At 45.4% G+C, this 17,182-nt stretch overlaps 1 protein-coding gene and 1 long non-coding RNA gene across 3 annotated transcripts; one reads left to right on the forward strand and one right to left on the reverse strand.

Moving 5' to 3' along the window:
• Positions 1–408: 408 nt before the first annotated feature.
• On the reverse strand, positions 409–12,322 carry NDUFB2 (NADH:ubiquinone oxidoreductase subunit B2). Its single transcript, XM_038559391.1, has 4 exons — positions 12,162–12,322; positions 3,564–3,708; positions 2,280–2,383; positions 409–491 (listed from the first exon to the last, which is right to left on the reverse strand). Exons 1-3 carry the CDS (start codon positions 12,257–12,259, stop codon positions 2,309–2,311), a joined length of 318 nt encoding a protein of 105 aa, XP_038415319.1. The 5' UTR covers positions 12,260–12,322; the 3' UTR covers positions 409–491; positions 2,280–2,308.
• LOC111090233 lies at positions 12,053–15,941 on the forward strand. Of its 2 annotated transcripts, XR_005371240.1 has the most exons (5): positions 12,053–12,506; positions 14,218–14,380; positions 15,232–15,440; positions 15,591–15,732; positions 15,817–15,874. It is a non-coding gene; the product is annotated as an uncharacterized LOC111090233 (long non-coding RNA). The 2 variants fall into 2 exon arrangements; XR_005371239.1 differs by having other exon boundaries at positions 15,591–15,941.
• Positions 15,942–17,182: the final 1,241 nt, after the last annotated feature.

The raw sequence follows: 17,182 nt of genomic DNA on the forward strand, positions 1-17,182 counted from the left end.
CCCAGCCCACAAGAGATACATAAATACAAGAAATGGACCACACGGACCTCTTAACCTCTGTGTATCAGGGCAAGACAACACCAGCAGCAGAGAAACAGCAAGAGTTTTCATGCTGTCCACATACATGTGACTAAGACATCCACCGGGAGAAGGCTGCACGGCACTGCAGGTAAGTGCTGGTAACAACTCCTAACGTCGCTGCCCATCAACGTGTGACCCTCAGGCAAAGCTACTTCATCTCCTTGAGCCTGAACTGCCTGAGAAGTGGAGCTAATGTCTGTCTACACCGTGGGGTACCCCAGAGGATCCACTGAAAGGGCCTGGAACCTGTCAGGACAGCAGCTGGGAACACAGGAAATAATCCAGAGGGGTAGTTGTCATTATCAGAAACATCCATGACCCAGTTCCTCACTGTTGACCAAAACACTTTAATTTTACAACTTTCATGTACAATATGAAGTCCGTAATTGCTTGAAATTCTCACCTGGCTCCTGCAGGGAAACAAAAGTAGAAAGCTTTAAGTACTTTTATTTTCAATAATTCAAATTCATAATTTTGACTCATTCAATTATTCAAGCATTCACTGAACATCAATTACGTGAGTAGTTAGTCTTATAGAGAAGCAAAGTCACCTTGCTTTCTCAGAGGTTTACAGTCTCATCTTTAAAATGTTGGGACATGGGATCCCTGGGTGGCTCAGCAGTTTAGCGCCTGCCTTTGGCCCAGGGCGTGATCCTGGAGTCCCAGGATCGAGTCCCACATCCGGTTCCCTGCATGGAGCCTGCTTCTCTCTCTGCCTGTGTCTCTGCCTCTCTCTCTCTCTGTGTCTCTCATGAATAAATAAATAAAATATTAAAAAATAAAATAAAATGTTAGGACGCCTGGGTGGTTCAGCAGTTGAGCATCTGCCTTCGGCCCAGGGCATGATCCTGGGGTCCTGGGATCGAGTCCCACATCGGGCTCCGCGCAGGGAGCCCACTTCTCCCTCTGCCTGAGTCTCTGCCTCTGTCTCTCTCTGTGTCTCATGAATAAATAAAATCTTAATAAATCCACAGAAAAGAAGAGGAGGTTAGTGCTGGCAGGCACATTACCACAGGGAAGCAGGATGCTGGTAAGGACTAGGACCTCTGACTTACCCAGAGTAAATCCAGACACAGGACACGGCTGTGAGACAGCTGACCTGCCTGCCCTTTGGTGACAGGTTTTCCTATTCCCTTTCTCCCTTACATACCCCAAAACTGTAATTTTCATGTTAATAAGCTACTTTTTTTTTTAAGATTTTATTTATTCATGAGACAGAGAGAGAGAGGCAGAGACACAGGCAGAGGAAGAAGCAGGCTCCATGCAGGGAGCCCGATGCGAGACTGAATCCCGGGTCTCCAGGATCACACCCTGCGCTGCAGGCGGCACTAAACCACTGCACCACCCAGGGATTCCCCATTTTTTTCATTTTAATGCTTCCTAGCCTTTCAAACAATTCACAAAAATAAATAATTTTCAAGGCATTTTGAGTGATGGCAATTATTTATGTGCAAGGACTAATTTAAAAACACATTACATGAGATTTTTTTTTTTTTTTTTTTGAGAATGTCTTAACTCCTAATGGGTCTGTGGGAGAAAAGACTCCTCTTCCTAGTACCTACTCCCAGTGTACCTTTCCTTTTGAAAGAAGAAAAACTCTGATTCATAATTTGGAAAAATGAAAGGGCCATTACCTTTTACTTTTTAGGGTTAATTTCCACATAAGTCCATATCATAACATTCCCATATGCTGGTACTTTCCATTCAATCACTCAGGGTGGAACACAGTATTCCTGCAACCTAACTGTAAGCTCCGTACCTATCTTATCTAGCACTGCAATCTCTGTGCACAGTTGGTACTTTAAAAAAAAAAGTCTCAGGGGGATTCCTGGTGGCTCAGCCATTTAGAGGCTGCTTGGCCCAGGGCGTGGTCCTGGAGTCCCGGGATCGAGTCCCCCATCAGGCTTCCTGCATGGAGCCTGCTTCTCTGTCTGCCTGTGTCTCCGCCTCTCTCTCTCCCTGTGTGTATCTCATGAATTTATTTATTTATTTTTAAAGATTTTATTTATTTATTCATGAGAGAGAGAGAGAGAGAGGCAAAGACACAGGCAGAGGGAGAAGCAGGCTCCATGCAGGGAGCCTGACGTGGGACTCAATCTGGGGACTCCAGGACCATGCCCCAGGCTGAAGGCAGGGCTAAACTGCTAAGCCACCGGGGCTGCCCTATAAACAACTTTAAAAAGGAACCAGGGGCATACCTGCTTGCAAAGAGTTCAATCTTTTATTTTCAGTCTTCATCATCAGGAAGGATACCTAGTTCCTCATCTGTCCACTGGGAAGGATCCGGATATGGAAAGTGACCCTGGTGACAACCATTAAAAAAAAAAAAAAAAGTAAAGACTCTATATTCCATATGATGAATTAAATTCAAAAGATAAACAAATATGGTAAGGCTGTCATATGCACAGCCCTTGAAAAGCCACATGAACAAATTACTACTTTAACTATCTGATGATCCAACTGTTCTTCAATCTGTTCAAGATGGGCTATGGCCCGAACTGTAAAAGCCGACCCATTCTGGAGCCACAGTCTGAGCCAGCATTTCAGTGTGTCTGTGATGGACGGTAGGCAGAAGGGAGACAACAGATTGCAAAGATATCCTGCATCTTGACAATGTGTTGAAGCTGCGGTGAAACGTAACATCTCAAAGTGTCCTGTCATTACTGCCGACCTGGGAGAAACCTGGGAGCCTCATGCGTCTTCAGTCCTAGTCTGTGGTGGCATCGTTGGATCAGGCCAAGCAGCCACACAGACTCCTGACAGCTGACCTACAGTGAGTTAGGGGTGACTCTGTGCTGCCAACTCAGACACTAAGCAGCTCCCTCCTGGGTGACACGGGCACAGATAAACTCAAAGAGAATAGGACATGAATCAATCTGAAGCGCCTGAGACTTTGTACACTGAAGATTTTTTTCCCATCCTGTTTGGATCACCGAGCGCAGATTTCAATGGCTTCAAGGTATAATTTCCCAGGGAACAGGGTCTGTGTAAAAGTGATAAAAGCTTAGCCAAGGCTAATGGCATGTCAGAAAGTTACCATGATCTAACTTCTTCCCTTAAGACAAATTAGCCCACATCTCTCCCACCCCGATCTGGCTGCCCGGGGCCTCTAGACAGACGAGATGAGTCAGCATTTAAAGACATTTGGTGTGAAACTTAACCCCACTTAGGAACCCTGGTTCAGAATTAGTTTCAAGTCTTCCTTCCAAATATGACAACCTAACAGAAACCGTAAGAGATGGACTACCCACATGTACACCTGTGAGGAGGAAAGGTCAGAGAGAATGTATTTCTGTAAATAACAGGATTCCTGCATACACAAAGACAACATGGTAAAGGGATATAACCAGGTAGGAAAACGGTCTACATACAGGAAGGAGGGAGGAAAAAAAAAAAAGCAGAGCTATTAATATATTAGTAATAATAATCTAATTAAATTATAATATTCTATTAATATATTAGAATTATTCTCCTGCACTTACCAGCACAGCATCTGAATCATGCCAAAAACGCCAGAGAATCCAGAACCACATAGTGCCACTGAAGAACTCGGCCTGGATCACCTGGGACCTGGTCAGCTGGGGAAACTGTCTATACCGGGGCTCAATATGCACATCGCCACCAGCACTACAGGACGAAACAAAATGTCATGCAACTTGGTACCCCTTCAAAGCATGAAGTCATCTAAAACTTTGAGTTACATCTAGAAACAAAATCTAACAGTTCTCATCTCCTCCATGAAATACAGGTTGACAGAGCTCCATAATGCCTCAAAACTCATTTTTCATAAGCTTGCTTTTAAACTTGTTTGGCAACAAAAACTGGCCTGCACTGATGAAAGACTGTTTCCCTTTACTGATTATACAGGGATTTTACAGCAGAAATAGGAACGTGTTAATAACAGGGTGCTGGCCCCAAAGTTTTAGTCAAGAAATGTGAACCTACAGTAGTAGGTCACTTAGCTTATCCGAAAAAACACATCAGCAAAGTAATCTTGTTCTGTTTAGCCATCTATTTCCAAGGCAAATTATGCCTTCTGCTCTATTACAGTCTTTGCTAATAAAGAACACTATATGGGAAAAAGGACTCAGCAAATCTTTTTTTTTATTTTTTTATTTTTATTTTTATTTTTTTTTCAGTTATCTCTACACCCAATGTGGGGCTCAAACTCATGACCCTGAGATCAAGAGTCACATGCTCTATGGACTGAGCCAGCCATGCACATCAGCAAATCCTTTTTAATAAGCTAATAGTTCTGAAAAAAAAAAAAAAAAAAAAAAAAAAGCTAATAGTTCTGAACAAAGCAAAGAGCCTCAAACAGTAAGTATGAACAACTTTTGGGATTTTTTTTTTTTCATTTAGATTCTGTTGACAAATTGTGGGACACAATCCATAAGGTCTGCAGGCATTTTGTTCACTTAGATTATAATTATTATTGGTTGAATCTAACTTTGTTTGTTTAAAGATTTATTTATTTATTCATGAGAGACACAGAGAAGCAGAGACATAGACAGGGGGAGAAGCAGGCTCCCTGGGGGGACCCCAATGTGGGACTCAATCCCCAGTCCCTAGACCCCGGGATCATGCCCTGAGCCAAAGGCAGACAACTCAACCGCTGAGCCACCCAGGGATCCCTGAATCTAACTCAAATAATAAAATTTGTACTTCATGATGTTACTGTCAAGTTCCATTTAGCAGCTATACATATTCTACTATACAAAAATGGGATATAGAATTTAAAGAGAATTTCTATATAAAATGTATTCACAAATTTCATTTCAGGTAAGAACCAGCTTGGAAAACAACATGCTCAGGCAGCCCGGGTGGCTCAGCAGTTTAGCACTGTCTTCGTCCAGGGGCGTGATCCTGGGGACCTGGGATCGAGTCCCGCGTCGGGCTCCCTGTGTGGAGCCTGCTTCTCCCTCTGCCTGTGTCTCTGCCTCCCTCTCTCTGTCTCTCTCACAAATAAATAAATAAAATCTTTAAAAAAAAAAAAAAAAAGAAAGAAAACAACATGCTCTTCAATCCAGCAAAAACTACCAAAACTGCACTTTCTTCAAAATGCGCTGTAGATTTGTGAACATTAAAAAATCTATGGGTCCCTAATACGTATTACCTACTCCCCTTTGTAGTATCCTGTCCCGTTCTTAAAGGTTATTAACAGGCAGCCCTGGTAGTTCAGCGGTTTAGCGCCGCCTTCAGCCCAGGGCCTGATCCTGGAGACCCGGGATCGAGTCCCGCATCGGGCTCCCTGCATGGAGCCTGTTTCTCTGCCTCTCTCTCTCTGTCTCTCAGGAATAAATAAATAAAATCTTTAAAAAAAAAAAAAAAGGTTATTAACAGTTATCATTTACTGTCTTCCATGTGCCAGACACCGCCTGAACCATTTTAAATGCAATCATTTATTTTCATAACCCTATGAGATAGATTGTATGGTTATTAATGTTTGCAAATGAAAACACTGGGGTATTATTTGAAGGCAAAGCCTAAGTTCTTATATGCTGCCTATAAACAAACAATATTAATAATTTTCTCATTTTATGAACTGAAGACACAGTTAACTAGAATTCCCATCAGCATGATACCATATTGAAGTGATAGTTTCATTTTTATGTAAGTATTTATCCAATATATTAACACTTTTATCTGGAAAACTCTACATGAAATATTGATAATTAGCTATGAGTGGTATGAGATGGTTTTTATTTTTCCATAGGTATGAACGTGGGGTTTTCTCTATGTATTTTTTTAAGTTTTTATATAAATTCCAGTTAGTTACAATACAGTGTAATATTAGTTCCAGTAGTAGAATTTAGTGATTCATCACTTACATACACACCCAGTGCTCATCACAGCAAATGCCCTCCTTAATGCCAATCATCTATTTCCTCCATTCCCCCACACCTCCCCTCTGGTGACCATCAGTTTGTTCTTTGTAGCTAGAAGTCTGTTTCTTCATTTGCCTTTTTTCCCCCTTTATTCGTTTGTTTTCTTAAATTCCACATATAAGTGAAATCATGTTTTCCTCTGGCTTACTTTGTTTAGCATAATACTGTCTAGCTCCATCCATGTGGTTGCAAGATTTGATTCTTTCTTTCTTTCTTCTTTCTTTCTTTCTTTCTTCATTCATTCATTCATTCATTCATTCATTCATGATAGACCGAGAGAGAGAGAGGCAGAGACACAGGAGGAGGGAAAAGCAGACTTCATGCTGGGAGCCTGACACGGGACTCGATCCCGGGACTCCAGGATCGCGCCCTGGGCCAAAGGCAGGTGCCAAACCGCTGAGCCACCCAGGGATCCCCTGATTCTTTTTTATAGCTGAGTATTATGTATCTTTCTTTAAGCATGGTGAAGGGGAGGGCAGAGGGACAAGCAGACTCCCCGCTGAGTGGAGAGCCCAATGTGGGGCTCAATCCCAGGACCTTGAGGTCATGACCTGAGCCAAAGTCAGATGCTTAACCAAGTGAACCACCCAGGTGTCCCTGGCCATGTATTACTTTAAAAGGCTCCCTCAAGAATTATTGCTTTACAACCTGAAGAATATATCACACTGTTTCTGTAATGCCATCATATGCCAATTTTATTTAACAGTATTTATTCAGGATCTATCTGTGCATATAGATATTGCATTATACAAACAAACCATGGGGATGGTAATTCAATACACTGTAACAAGAGGCTTCCTCCTCTTTAGTAGGTTTTAGTATAATCTAATTATAAGGGCCTATCAGTTAAATTCATTAAAATAATATTTGAGAATTCTAGTTCAAACCCACTACCAGGAACTCTACACATCTCATTATTGTTAGAGTGACATGTTGTATTAACTATTCCTTGAAACAAATGGGTCATTGGACACCTGGCTGGCTCAGTTGGTAGAGCATGCAACTCTTGGTCTCCAGGTTTTGAGTTCCAGCCCCATGTTGGGTAGATAAATTACTTTAAAAGGGGGGGGGGGGGGGGGGGGGGAGGCATCCCTGGGTGGCTCAGCAGTTTGGTGCCTGCCTTTGGCTCAAGGTGTGATCCTGGAGCCCCAGGACTGAGTCCCGCATCAGGCTCCCTGCATGGAGCCGGCTTCTCCCTCTGCCTGTGTCTCTGCCTCTCTCTCGCTCTGTGTGTCTCTCATGAATAAATAAATAAAATCTGGGATCCCTGGGTGGCGCAGTGGTTTGGCGCCTGCCTTTGGCCCAGGGCGCGATCTGGGAGACCCTGGATCGAATCCCATGTCAGGCTCCTGGTGCATGGAGCCTGTTTCTCCTTCTGCCTGTGTCTCTGCCCCTCTCTCTCTCTCTCTGTGTGACTATCATAAATAAATAAAAATTTAAAAAAAAAAAAAGAAAAAAAAAGTTGAATTGTATTAAAAATAAATAAATAAATAAATAAATAAATAAATAAATAAATAAAATCTTAAAAAAAAAAAAAAAAAAAAAAGAGGGACACCTGGGTGGCTCAATAGGTTAAACAACTGACTCTTGATTTTGGCTCAGGTCATGATCTCCGGATTGTAGCACAGAGCACCACATCGGGCTCCACACTCAACATGGAGTCCACCTGAGAGTCTCTCTCCCTCTCTTCCTCTGCCCCTCCTCCTGTACTCTTTCTCTCTCTAAATAAAGAAAAGAAAGAAGTGGGTCATTGACTGCAAGGTAGATTATTTTTAAAAAGATTTTTAGAGGGGCACCTGGGTGGCTCCGTGGTTGAGCATCTGCCTTCTGCTCAGGTCATGATCCAGGGTCCTGGGATCCAGTCCCCACATGGAGCCTGCATCTCCCTCTGTCTGTGTCTCTGCCTCTCTCCCTGTGTGTCTCTTATGAATAAACAAAATAAAATCTTAAAAAAAAAATAAAAATAAAATCTTTTTAGAAAGGGGAGGAGCAGAGAGAGAATCTTTTTAAGATTTTATTTATTTTAGAGACAGGGAGCACACAAGCAGGAGGAGAAGGGGGAAGGGAATCCTAAGCAATCCTAAGCCCATAGAGCAGGGGGCCCAACAATGCTCAATCCCAGGACCCTGAGGAGATCATGACCTGAGTTGAAATCAAGAGTCGACCCTTAACCAACTGAGCCACCCAGGCACCCCAAGGTGGAAACCTTAATTTTTTAACAAAGATTTGAAATGCTGCAGTTATAGAAAGGAATGGATGACATAAGAATTGCCATGATTAAGGAATATAAAGATTCCACAAGTGTCTAATTGACTATGTCATGTTCCTAACTAGGTTACTACAGCACAATGGCAAACTAAATATACTGAACAACCCACCAAATTGAAACAACTACAATGTTAGATGGAATTAAAAAAAAAAAAAAAAAAAACCTTTTTAATACGTAACTGACCAGGCACAAAAGTAAAGAAAGAATCTATCAAGGGTAAAATCCAAGTAAACACACAGCCTGGAAAACTATGCTAAACCGCTGAGCCACCCAGGGATCCCCCAATTTCTGCTATTCCTGGGGTCCTTGAACCTCTACATGGGACAACTACATGGGTGTAAGAAGCAGGGGAAGAAGCCTCAGGCCCATGCAAGATAAGGAATCTATTAATTATGAGACCCCTGAATAAAGCTGCAGCCCCACAGTATTACAGAGAATGAGAGATAAACCCGTTACGAAGAAAGGAACAGGCAGACATTTGTTACCAGGAGCTAATCCTCAGGTGGGTTTGCACCCAAATTCACACTACCTGAGCTGGACCTCTAAGGTTCAAAACACCCTCAAGCCAACAATTTAATTTAAAATGATCTTGGAGGGCAGCCCCGGTGGCACAGCGGTTTAGCACCACCTGCAGCCCAGGGCGTGATCCTGGAGACCCTGGATCCTCGAGTCCCAAGTCAGGCTCTCTGTATGATGCCTGCTTCTCCCTCTGCCTGTGTCTCTGCCTCTCTCTCTCTCTCTCTGTGTGTGTCTCATGAATAAATAAATAAAATCTTAAAAAAAAAAAAGCAAACAATTTCTAGAAATAAAAAATGCAGTTGAGGTTAGGAACATGAGAAAACCTGACATATGCCCAATTCATGTGCCAGAAGAAGAAAATAGAATGGGGAAGAAACAATATCCCAAGAAATAATGGCTATTCCAACCCAGGATTCACAAGTGTCAAGTTTAAACACAAAAATGCATTATAACTCTCTATGAAAGTTACACTTTTAAAACATAAACCAGGGCAGCCCTGGTGGCTCAGGAATTTAGCGCCGCCTTCAGTCCAGGGCATGATCCTGGAGACCGGGTTATCGAGTCCCACGTCAGGCTCCCTGCATGGGGCCTGCTTCTCCCTTTGCCTGTGTCTAGTCCCGCGTCGGAGCCTGCTTCTCTGCCTGTGTCTCTCTCTCTCTCTCTCTCATGAATAAATAAATAAAATCTTAAAAAAAAAAAAAAAAGCATGTGACTCTTGATCTCTGAGTCATGGGTTCAAGCCCCACGCTGGGTACAGAGATTACTAAAAAAATTTCATAAACTTAAAAAAAAAATGAAACCAGATCATACCACTTTCCTGCTTCAAAGTCTCCAATGGCATCCCATGATTCTTTTTTTTTTTTTAATTTTTATTTATTTATGATAGTCACACAGAGAGAGAGAGAGAGAGGCAAAGACATAGGCAGAGGGAGAAGCAGGCTCCATGCACTGGGAGCCCGACGTGGGATTCGATCCCGGGTCTCCAGGATCGCGCCCTGGGCCAAAGGCAGGCGCTAAACCGCTGTGCCACCCAGGGATCCCACATCCCATGATTCTTAAAGTAAAATCCTAACAGGGCCATCACTAGCCTGCCCCCACCCCTCCCTGACCTCACCTCTACCACTCTCCCCTCCGCTCAGCCCATTCCAGCGTCCTGGGCTTGCTTGTCCATCATCAGCACTCAGAGCCTCGACACTTGCTATCTCATCAGAGGCCCTGTCGGGCATCTTTGCTTGCCTGACTTATCACTCAGCTCCTAGTTCAAAGCACCATCAGGCCTGCATTGCCACATCATCCTATGCACAACATCCCATCTAGCCCCAGCCCAGGTGCTCTCTAGATTAATCCCCTGCTCTAATTCTTCATTTAACTTAGCAGTATCTAAACATGCTCTCTCCTACTTGTGTCCTCTCGACGTAAGCTCCCTTATCTTTCTTGTATTCTGCTCTATCCCTACAACCTAGAAAGTATCCTGGCATCTGGAAGAGTCTCCATACTTATTCACTTTATTATCACATAGTCTGTGAGATAAAAAGTGTTACAGAAGTTCTAAAGCCCTGGTGAAGAGCAGTGCTCCCAGTTTTCCCATGCAGGGTCAAGGGCAACAGCTGGAGGCTCTCCATCACTGTCCTTGTTTGGGTCACTCAGGCCTTTTCCTTCTTTTCACCCCACACCTGTCCCAGCTCCATAGGCTTAACAGATATGTAACTTTAGGCAAGTCACTCTAATTTCCCCAAATCCCAGTTCTCTGGTAACAGTTAAGCAATACTCATAAAGTCCTTACTAGGCAGCAGCAACTGTCTTAAGGTACTTCACAGAATTGTTATTCACTCAGTTCCCTGGAAACTGAAATTATGATCTCCATCATATGAGTGAGAAAATGAAGGCAATCAAGAAACAGAATCTTTATTTTTTTTTAAGATTTTTAAAATTTATTTATTCATAGAGACACAGAGAGAGACAGAGACATAGGCAGAGGGAGAAGCGGGCTCGAGCCCGACGTGGGACTCGATCCCGGGTCTCCAGGATCAGGCCGCAGGCCATGCTAAACCGCTGCGACACTGGGGCTGCCCCAAGAAACGGAATCTTCAAAAAAAAAAGGGTGGGGGGCAGCTGGGTGGCTTAGTGCCACCTTCCGCCCAGGTTGTGGCCCTGGAGACACCGGATTAAGTCCCACGTCAGGCTCCCTGCTTGGTGCCTGCTTCTCCTTTTGCCCGTGTCTCTGCCTCTCTCTCTGTTTCTCATGAATAAATAAATTAAATCTTTAAAAAAAAGAAAGTGAGAAAGAAACTGTTTCAAGGGCAAATAGCTCAACTGTAGCAAAGGTGAGACTTGAAATGAGGCAGTTTGGGGCCAGAATCCTGCTTTTAACCACTACCTTGCACTGCCTCTTGGGGAATACGTAGATCCTGATCTAAGGGGCTGCAACATCACCTGTAAAAATCAAATGTTCTATTTTCTATCCTGCTCTTACTGACTCTCTCTGCACTACCAATTTGGTTTTGGCAGATTTGACCCTTGGCATCCCAGCGCTATGCTCTCCAGTAGAATTTTTGGGCTACTTCACAGGTCACTCCTCTTTTGCTCACTCTCAGTTCTTGTTCACGCGAACGTGAACCCTGATACAAGTTATGGCATTTGGGTGACAACGTGTCCATCACTTCTACCAAATGGAACACTCTCACGGGGAATGTGATTATGGGGGAGGCTATGCACTTGTGGGAAATCTCTGTACCTTCCGGTCAATTGTGCTGTGAACCTAACACTGCTCTAAAAAATAACATCTAGGCCGGGGGCACCTGGGTGGCTCTGCGGTTGGGCGTCTGCCTTCGGCTCAGGTCGTGACCCCGGGGTCCCGGGATCGAGTCCCCCATCAGGCCCCCCGCAGGGAGCCTGCTTCTCTGTCTGCCTAGGTCTCTGCCCCTCTCTTTGTTTCTCTCATGAATAAAAAAATAAAATCTTTAAAAAAATAAACAAAATAAAAAATAACACCTAGGTCTTCCGGGGCAGCTCTGTGCCTCTCCTTGCCTCCCAGCCGGCGCTTGGAGACACACGGTACAGGTGGTTTCCTCCGTCGAGCACGCCCTCTCCTCCCCGACTTCCGCTCTCGCTCCCGGATTAGCTCCAGCTAGCCTCCACGTTCAACGGAATTTCCCGAGGGCAGGCTCCCCTGCGGCCGGAGCGGCCCGACACACGGTTTAACACCCGCCAAGACAACTCCGCCCCGGCGCCCCCGCCCCGCCCCCGCCCCCGCGTCGCGGAGCCGGACTCCAAGTCCCAGCATGCCGCGGGGCGGAGGTCGCTGCCGGGCCGGCCCGGGTGCCCGGCGTCAAGGTGAGGGCGTCCCGAAGACCGGCGTTTCCCGTTAGACGCAGGCGAGGCCCCTCCCCCCGGCCAACACTCACTGACGGACTCCACCGCCTCCAGCCGCCCGCGGGCCGGGGCCTCTGAACAGCTGGCCTCCAACGCGAACGAAAGGCGCCAAGCGCGTCAGAGCCGACATGCCAGCCGGCGTCCGGAGAGCCCCTCTCAGGCCGCCCCGCCTTCCGCGTCACTTCCGCCGGCGCCCCGGCCCGTGACGTCACGGCGTCGCCCCGCCGGTGACGTATGGGGGCGGTGTTCTCCCGCCTCGCCTGCCGCCTCCCTCCGCTCCTGCGACAACCTCCCGACGGCTTCTTTCAGGTCTTCGTTGTTTGTTGTTCTGCAAACTCGAACACGAGCCTGCGCCAGTGGTTCCCGAGTATCAGTAGGTGGGCTGGGGGCGGCACACCCACCCGAGGACCCGAGCCCCAGGCTCTTCAGGCCGAGGTGGAGCCCGGGAAGCTGCCTGTTGGCGTGGCCTCCGGGTTCTGCGGCGCTGCCATCCCCTGGTCCTGAGCCAAGCGCTGGCTCCTCGGCTTTTGTCTCGTAGTATTCCCTCCTGCGAGATCCCGGATGGGCCCGGAGCTGCTCTGGACACCCTCGCAAGCCCCACTCCCGCAGATTCTTAGCGTCTTCACTTAGGGCTTTAGAGTTTTCCTAAAAAGTTCTCTGTTTGGTTAAATTATAGAGTTAGCCTGCCAGCCTCACACCTTGGAGATTTCGGTTTGAAATGGATCATTTGGGGCAGCCCCAGTGGCCCAACGGTTTAGCGCCGCCTTCAGCTCAGGGCATGACCCTAGAGACCGGGGATCGAGTCCTGCATTGGGCCCCGTACATGGAGCCTGCTTCTCCCTCTGCCTGAGTCTCTGCCCCCCCCCCCCCCCCCGTGTGTGTCTCGTGAATAAATTAAAAATATATATATTTAAAAAAAGTAAAATGCATCCTCTCAAATAGGGCACTCATCTCGGAACCCAAAAGGAGTTATCCCAGCCCTTCAGTGCCAACATGCAACCTGCAAAAAGCAGTAAGGGACGTTTGCCCTTGGAATTCCTAAAGCATGTCTGCCAAAAAAATACATATCACTGCTACACAGTCAAAATAGTTTACTGATTGGGACCCTAAATTTTCTATAGTAAAAAAAAAAAAAATTCAATTTATCGTGCAAGACAAAGCTAAGGACCTGACAAATGGTCTATAAAAACAATACTAAAAAAAAATAAATAAATAAAAAATAAAAACAATACTGCTTAAGTACAAGAAAGCACTGAAGTTAAAACTTGTTTTGTAATTCAGCAAGAAACATGGGTAGAGTGGATGAATTGTAATTCACCGGAACAGGTTTTTGCTGCTAGGAAGGAAAGGAATTACAGTAAATATTTCCTGAGCATGTGCTGTGGGCCAGGTATTCTTTTGGAGGACTCCCACTCAGATGGGGCCACTGATGCTCAAGAGAAGTAAAGTGACTTGTCCAAGTTCATAGAGTTATTAACTGGCAGTACTGAGGTTTCAACTCGAGATATAGGCTATTCAGAAGGTACAGGGATGGGCAGCCCGGGTGGCTCAGCGGTTTAGCACCGCTTTCAGCCCAGGGCATGAACCCGGGGTCCTGGGATCGAGTTCCACGTCGGGCTCCCTGTGTCTCTGCCTCTCTCTTATGAATAAAATAAGTAAATAAATAAAATCTTTAAAAAAAAAAAAAAAAGGCTACAGGGCACATGGAGAACCATATATCTTGGCACAGAAGGATGGGTGTCAGCTATACTCAAGGCACTCAAATCCCTGTATTTAGGTCTACATTTCTTTTCTTCTTTTTTTAAGATTCATTTAGTTGAGAGCAGGGGGAGGAGCAAAGGGAGAGGGAGAAGCAGCCTCCCCACTGAGCAGAGAGCCTGATGTGGGGCTGGATCCCAGAATCCCAGGATCACCACGGACCTGAAGGCAGACGCTTAACCGACTGAGCTACCCAGGCACCCTAGGTCTACGTTTCTGTCCATTAAGTATCCTATAAATTTTCATGCTTATGACTTTGAGTGTCAAGTGTTCAGGGTTTAGCAAATGATCCATTTCATTTTTTAAAAAAGATTTTATTTACTTATTCAGGAGACAGAGAGAGGCAGAGACACGGGCAGAGGGAGAAGCAGGCTTCTCGCAGGGAGCCTGATGCAGGACTCAATCCTGGATCCTGGGATCACGACCTGAGCCGAAGGCAGACGCCCAACCGCTGAGCCACCCAGGTGTCCCTTGAGAGAATGCATTTTAGAAGGTGAGAGGAAGGATGCCAAGCCCTGACCCTGAGCTCTCAGCTGCTACATGATAAATTCCCAGTCAAGTGTTAACAAATTGTGAACAGACTTTACATGATTTTACATATAGCATCTAACCCCAAATCAAACACCTATTCCACAGCTGGAAATAGAAAACAAAGCAAGGAGGTGAGGGGCAGGAGGACAACTTTTGTTTACTTCATGTTCATTTAATTTCCTACTTTTCAGGGCTTGCTTGCTCTCCCTTTCTCTATGAGTCTTAGAAAGAAGAAAGGAATTCATTTCTCCAGTAGTTGTAGTGACACAGAAGTGAACTTGTACTTTCTACTTCAAAAGGAATTAAGAGGGCAGCCCTGGTGGCTCAGCGATTTAGTGCCACCTTCGATCCAGGGTGTGATCCCGGAGACCCGGGATTGAGTCCCACACTAGGCTCCCAGCATGGAGCCTGCCTCTCCCTCTGCCTGTCTTTGCCTCTCTCTCTGTCATGAATAAATAAACAAAATCTTTAACTTATATCCAAATAAGTAGCCATAGCCTTCTCTACTTAAGAAAATGACTTTATAAATCCAGTTTCACCTTTTTAAGATGCTTAATTTAAAAATCAGCAAACGGGATCCCTGGGTGGCGCAGCGGTTTGGCGCCTGCCTTTGGCCCAGGGCGCGATCCTGGAGACCCGGGATCGAATCCCACATCGGGCTCCCAGTGCATGGAGCCTGCTTCTCCCTCTGCCTGTGTCTCTGCCTCTCTCTCTCTCTGTGTGACTATCATAAATAAATAAAAATTAAAAAAAAAAATCAGCAAACAACCCATAGTAAAGTGTATCTGTTGCCATTTTTCTCCTCTTCAATAGTGTTCATTTTCTGTTGCTGCTGTAAAATTTCCTGAGGACCCGAGGCCCTCAGTCCAGCAGTCCATGAAGAACTGAATCGTGCCAACCACCATGTGAATGAGCTTGGGATCAGACCCACCCTATGGAGCTTCAAGATGCCTACAGCCCTTGCAAAACCCTGAGCAGGGAACCCTGGGAAGCAGCACCCAGATTTCTGACTTGCAGACACTGTGAGCTACTAAGTTTTGTTGTTTTGGGTACATCACTAATACATTCCACAAATGGTTAGATTCAACCAATGGGCTTGCAGGCAAAGGTCAGTAGTGCTGGTGTGGGCTCAGGGCAGCCCCTGCTCTGTGCTTGTACCTCCCTTACCTTAGTGTGTGTGCACCTGACACGACAGCCCTGTGTCTGGCCGGAGTGCCCGTGAGGAGAGCCAACGGTGCCACCACCCCTTCCCAGCTACCTAGAGCCACCCCAGCCCCTCAGTGCCGGACTAGAACGGCCTCCCCTCAGGACTTGGTAAGTAGAAATAACATCTCTCTCTTAGAAAAAATTGTCCCCAATGAACCTCTGTCCGACTAAACCTTAATTCCTTACCAAAAGACAGAAAGGCGGGGCACCTGGGTGGCTCCATCAATGAAGTGTCTGCCTTCGCCTCAGGTCATGATCCTGGGGTCCTGGGATCGAGTCTGCAGAGTCTGCATCGGGCTCCCTGCTCAGTGGGGAGTCCACTTCTCCCTCTGCTGTTCCACCCTGCTTGTGCTCTTTCTCGAACAAAGAGTCTTTAAAAATAAATAAATAAAGGAGGAATTTTTTTTAAAGATTTTATTTATTAAAAAAAAAAAAAGATTTTATTTATTCATGAGACACAGGGAGAGAGAGAGAGGCAGAGACACAGGCAGAGGGAGAAGCAGGCTCCATGCAGGGAGCCCGATACAGGTCTTGATCTGGGGTCTCCAGGATTGCACCCTGGGCCAAAGGCAGGCGCTAAACCACTGAGCCACCCAGGGATCCCCAGGAGGGGAAAAAAAATTATCCTTAACTTTTTTTTTTTTAAGATTTTATTTATTTATTCATGAGAGACACCAAGAGAGAGGCAGAGACACAGGCAGAGGAAGAAGCAGGCTCCATGCAGGGAGCCTGATGCGAGACTCAATCCCTGGACTCCAGGATCATGCCCTGGGCCAAAGGCAGACGCTCAACCACTGAGCCACCCAGGCATCCCAATAAGTAAAATCTTAAAAAAAAAAAAAAAAAGAGAGAGAAAGAGAATGGATTTAAAAATAAATAAATAAATAAAAATTAAAAAAAATAAAAATAAATTAAAAAATGAAAAAATAAAAAAAAGGCGGCAGCCCTGGTGGCGCAGCGGTTTGGTGGCGCAGCGGTTTAGTGCCGCCTGCAGCCTGGGGTGTGATCCTGGAGACCCGGGATCGAGTCCCATGTCAGGCTCCCTGCATGGAGCCTGCTTCTTCCTCAGCCTGTGTCTCTGCCTCTCTCTCTCTGAATAAATAAATAAATCTTAAAAAAAAATATTTTCTAAAAAAAAAAAAGGAAAGTGTAGTCTGAATGCTAACATGAGCAGAGGAGAGCATCAAGAAAATGGCAGAGTTGATTCTGCTCCCATCTGCATTAATCATGTTACCTTCTAATAAAATTGAGCAGGAGGTCATCAAAAAACATTAAAAATTACCAAGAAGTTAATTAGAAGTACAGCAAAGTTTTCCCGAGGTATACGTTGTGCCTCCAGAGATTTGTGAGTGGTGGTAGCCCTTCTATAAAACCTATAAATAAGTTATACATGTGCATGCATATATGTAAGTAGATCTATTCCACCAATATAATACATCAAAACCTTTGGAAGCCGTGGGTCTACAGGATTCTGTAACATCTTCCAACTTAAATCTCAGAGTCCTAGAATACCTGGCAGGACCCACCTGATCAGGAAGTAGAGAGGGTTAAAAAGAGG

The sequence above is a fragment of the Canis lupus genome, chromosome 16 (assembly GCF_011100685.1).
Source record: "Canis lupus familiaris isolate Mischka breed German Shepherd chromosome 16, alternate assembly UU_Cfam_GSD_1.0, whole genome shotgun sequence".
Taxonomy (NCBI): Eukaryota; Metazoa; Chordata; class Mammalia; order Carnivora; family Canidae; genus Canis; species Canis lupus.